We start from the raw sequence: 5196 nt of genomic DNA on the forward strand, positions 1-5196 counted from the left end.
GTAAATAATGTTCTATTTATATCTTGAGTTATAATATATTGTTAATGTTTTTAGCTACCGTGTTTCACATTACCCTTTATTTATTATGTGTGGGAATTAGAACAATCTCTGCTCGCCACATATTCTGGTGCCCGAGACGGGACCCGTTTTGCCCATCACAAAAACTGGTTGTAGCAGGGACACCATCTTATAACCATCACAATATATATATATATATATATATATATATATATATATATATATATATATATATATTATATATATGTATATATAAGTATATATACACATATATACATACATACATACACACACACACACACACACACACATATATATACATATATATGTATATATATATATATATATATATATATATATATATATATATATATATATATATATATATACATATATATGCGTGTCCGTGTGTGTGTGTTTGCGTGAGTGTGTGGGTTGTGTGTGTGTGCGGGTGCGTGTGCTTGTGTGTGTGTGTGCGTGCGTGTGCGTGTGGGGGTGCGTGTGTTTGTGTGCGTGAGTGTGTGTGTGTGGGTGGGTGGGTGCGGGTGCGTGTGCTTGTGTGTGTGCGTGTGCGTGTGTGTGTATGTGTGTTCATGTGCGTGTGTGTGATCTTACCTAGTAGTTTAAGCACACGCGGGAGAGCTGATTTCAATAGACGCATTTCTGGCACATACAACGTCTTTTAGAAGGTTGTTCTATTCATTCTTAGCCTTCTTTGGAAAACAGTATTTCTCTACATCCTTATCATCACGTTTTATTCTTAACTTTTGTATTACAAGCGATAAAGTCTTCCTTATCTATCTTCACTGTTCCTGAGACATGATTGCAAAGCATTATCATGTCACCCGCTTTTCTTCTTTCTTCCGATGTTGCAAGTCTTCATTTCTTCATCTGTGCACATAGTTCTAGTCCCGTGGAGTTGGCTCGTTTCATTTTTAGTAATTTGTTAATTTGATAAGTTATTGATATGTTATGTGGATAGGGTTGAAGTGATTCAGAGCTGTTTTGCTGTACACACACACACACACACACACACATATATATATATGTATATATGTATGTATATAAGTATGTATGTATGTATGTATGTATATACATACATACATTTGCAACATAAGACAACAAATTTCTCCTAAAATAGATGATTAGGCCAGTTATGATCAATATATTCACAACTATAATCCTAAATGTCCTACACTAATAAAATTAAACAAATCAAAGAAGCTGAAAGGTTTTTGCTTTTCCCTGCATTCGACAGTGCATCCAGAATGCAGCCTCAAGAAGGAGAGAGTATATATATGCACCCGACGTGTGAGCCATCAGGTGGGTGAATATATACATGCAACGAGTTACTCTTCTTGCATTTTTATATTGCTTTTCTAAAGTCTGACAAAATACATTCTATAAAATTAGGGAAGCAACCAAAATAGTAGATTTAATAAAAAAATAAATAAATAAATAAATAAAAATAAACTTTAATTTCTGACAGTTTGTTGAATACTCAGCAAATATGGTGGATGAGATTATTAGATTTACAATTTTTTATTATAAGGATTACAATCGACGGAATGGAATCAACAGAGAAAGTCCCCTGATACTGATACTGATAGTGATAATAACATGGTATTGGAAATATATGGTAAGAAAAACCATATATGAATAACCAACACTGGAATACAAAGTTTCAATGGTGATTTATGGCAACTGATGTACTGGTTATGTATGGTACACAAGGATGAAGACCTCATAAATCGTTTTTGATTTGTCATTACTCCCTTTGTTTTATCTATTCCTTTATTCATCTGTTTTTCCTTTTTAGTGCCGCTTTTCTTTCCATCATATGGCCACATATTATAGTCTACTGTCGGATCAAAGATTCTTAATACATTCAGTTTTATGCTAAATGCCAAGTTGTACAGCAAACCTACCAATTCTTTGTGAAATCATGAACTTGGTGTTTCTAAGATATTCAATTTGCATTTTAAATTAATGGAAGAGTAAGATTTATAATCTATACGTGATTCCGTTTCCAAATTCATCCACAAAATTGAAAAGGGAATGAAAATATAATAGAATATGGTTATTCTTTTCATGAAATGCATAATTTGTCTATGGGTATAGTACTTTAAATATGTATTGGATAATACATATTGAATAAAATTCAATACACTACTACATCTGGTGCAGAATGAAAAATACTAGAGTCTTTTATGAAACTGAGTATCAAAAGGTACAGTTTAAGCGACACTCACCGTAATGATAACAGTCTAAACTAAAATAGCATACATGCTCTACATTCAGTATTATAATGTGTATAATTCATAAAATACACTTATCAAATATTAAAATTTAATGTTTAAACGGTGGATTTTGATTTGAAGATGGTATAGACGTATAGACAAAGCTTGTGAGTATATTCCATGCTATGGCACAGCTGTCAATTCTAAAATCGTGAAAATATATAAAACATAAAATATAATAATCAAAATAACTACGAGGTACAACAAACTTTCGAAATAGAACGATAAAAAAAAAAACATTCCGGATTGTTTATAGATCAATTTTATTCCCCTTTAGAGATTTGATACAATCTATAACACAGACTAGATAATTTGGCTTCATTTCTTGGATGAAGATAAGGAAGAATTATGTGCAAGACTGCCAGGCAATGAAACTTTATCATGTATCATATTACTTATTCTAGTATAACATGTTCTAACCAGAGAAAGGGAGAGACAACCAACATGAGTGTGTGTGTGTAAACATTAAATGAAAACACATTTGGAGAAAACAATTATTTATTAGTCACCAATTGTGCATCAGTCAACAGTCGCGTTTGATTTCCTTTCCCTTTAACCAAATTGTTGATAGAACGAAGGTGGCTTGCATACATGTTGTTTGAGGCACCTGTCGTAGCAGCACTTGTCAAAGCCGGCGCACTTAAAGTCGTTGGAGCAATTAATAGGTGGTTGTACTTGGAAACGTGTCTCTGGGCAGGTGGGACGGACTAGTGGGCAATTGTTGGGCTTGGTGCCCACGGGCCCCTCGGGCTCAAAGACAGTCTCGCAGCAGTAGGCTTGTTTCTCGGGAGTTAGGCACCAGTTTCTGCATATGGCGGGTTGGCCTGGGAAACTGCCAGGGACACCGCCAGGGACACCTCCGGGGAAACCTCCGGGGACACCTCCGGGGACACCTCCGGGGAAACCTCCGGGGACACCTCCGGGGAAACCTCCGGGGACACCTCCGGGGAAACCTCCGGGGACACCGCCAGGGAAACCTCCATGGACTCCACCGGGGTTACCGCCAATGAAACCTCTGCCCTTCCCCCCGTGTGCGCCTCCAGTCCTTCCTTGCCCTTCGCATGACGCCGCCAACAGAACGCAGATCAGAACTCCGAGACCCTGACAATATGGAAATAAGGTCAACAAACAATTTGGCTCATGGCATTACAGTTCGTTTTGTGGACACGCGGTAAAATATGATTTTATTATTAAACTAATCAACCGACAACAGATACAAAAAAAAAATATAAACTTCACTAGCGGAAAAAATGGTTTACTTGATGGCTGATGGATTACAACATTGCTTGAGCCTGCTGTAAAATCTTACTGTAAACCAAAATGCGTCTCCATCAGGATACCGCGTTTTTATTCTTTATTATGAACAGGATCTATCACAAGCTCAATCATTTTTGTATTTGGGGGAAATGCACAAAAAAATCTCATGTTAGATAATGCTAGAATAATAGTTTATAAACAGAAACTCCTACAACCCACAAATTGAGCGCGCAGCCTGCAATGGCCACTGATACAACCTTTCTACTCTGATTACATATTGCATCACTTGCAAGATACTAAAATTCCTCTAAAAGTAAATGCTGAAAAATAGTTGCGTAGCTGTACTTTGTATGTGTGTGTTAAACAATGCCTACATGTTTTAGTAAATAGGTATTACTCACTTACCATGCTTACTGCAAATATCTATTCATCACTAATTTTAGCTCATGCCCCTAATTGGGAGATAAAAGCTTCTTATTTATTTTTATACTATGCTATACTATATTAAAAAAAAAATAGATACGTGCGGCCTGATGAAAACTAAGATACATGTTCCTAATACAATATCATTAAAAAAAAAAAATCGTTGTAAGCACAATCTTAATCTAACAAGAATTATAGCACAGCCTCCATTATATGCCTCGAAGCACAAGCAAACACTCACCTTCATGGTAAACCGAGTGATGTGAGTGAGGCTGTGAGAGCTGCAATTTCCTTATATACAAGGCCCTCTGTTCTGACTCCTCCCCCTCCCTGAACTTCGCAAGGAAAATCCACTCTCGCGTAGGGTTTCCCCATAATCTTTGGGCCGCTTCCAACAGTGATTGTGATTGTGATATGTTATTTTTGAACATTGTCGTTAAGAGGTTAAGATTGGGTGGGAATATTCAGTGCACGCCGATGGTGAGAAAGTCTTTTTATACAGAAGAAAGGAGAAAGAACGTAAGGGTTATTGTAGATTCAAAAAAGGGGATTTATATATTCACCGACATGTCGAACCATTTATGTGTAAATACTAATCAGAATGATAATTATGATAATATCATTAATGCAAAACCACTGTAAGTGAACGAATCACCGTTGTTAATATATATTCATATACACACACATACACACACATATATATGTATATATGTATACATATATATATATATATATATATATATATATATATATATATATATTGAGAGAGAGAGAGAAAGAGATTTTAGATATAGAAATATACATATATGTGCATATGAATATATATGTTTCTCCTCCTCCCTTCTTTCTCTCTCCCACTCACTCTCTCTTTTCTCTTCCTCCCTTCCTATTTCTCCCTCACTCACTCCCTTTCTCCTTTTCCATTCCTTTCTCTTTTTCAACTGATATTCAATCATTTTTTGTCTAGTATCAGTTTTAGACATTAAAGCATTGTGTCAAAAATAGATAAATAGAGATTTACAAACCACTAAAGGTTGAACAGTAATTAATACATATATAATTATTTGTGATATGTTCTCTATAATCATCATTCGCTTGATTAACATAAGACACAGCCACAAGGTACATCATTGACAGAATTGGCAGAGAAAACTCCATGGAGTTGCTCGACATTGGCAAAAATAGCTAAAGTCTCAGA

The 5196-nt window shown here is 35.6% G+C and overlaps 1 protein-coding gene across 1 annotated transcript; it reads right to left on the bottom strand.

Moving 5' to 3' along the window:
• Window positions 1-2564: 2564 nt before the first annotated feature.
• LOC122249155 (uncharacterized) lies at window positions 2565-4314 on the bottom strand. Its single transcript, XM_043009792.2, has 2 exons — window positions 4240-4314; window positions 2565-3419 (listed from the first exon to the last, which is right to left on the bottom strand). The coding sequence occupies exons 1-2, from the start codon at window positions 4243-4245 to the stop codon at window positions 2871-2873; spliced, it is 555 nt and encodes a 184-aa protein (XP_042865726.2). The 5' UTR covers window positions 4246-4314; the 3' UTR covers window positions 2565-2870.
• Window positions 4315-5196: the final 882 nt, after the last annotated feature.

Source organism: Penaeus japonicus, unplaced genomic scaffold (assembly GCF_977035675.1).
Source record: "Penaeus japonicus unplaced genomic scaffold, GWHDUDI00000001_assembly GWHDUDI00000038, whole genome shotgun sequence".
Lineage (NCBI taxonomy): Eukaryota > Metazoa > Arthropoda > Malacostraca > Decapoda > Penaeidae > Penaeus > Penaeus japonicus.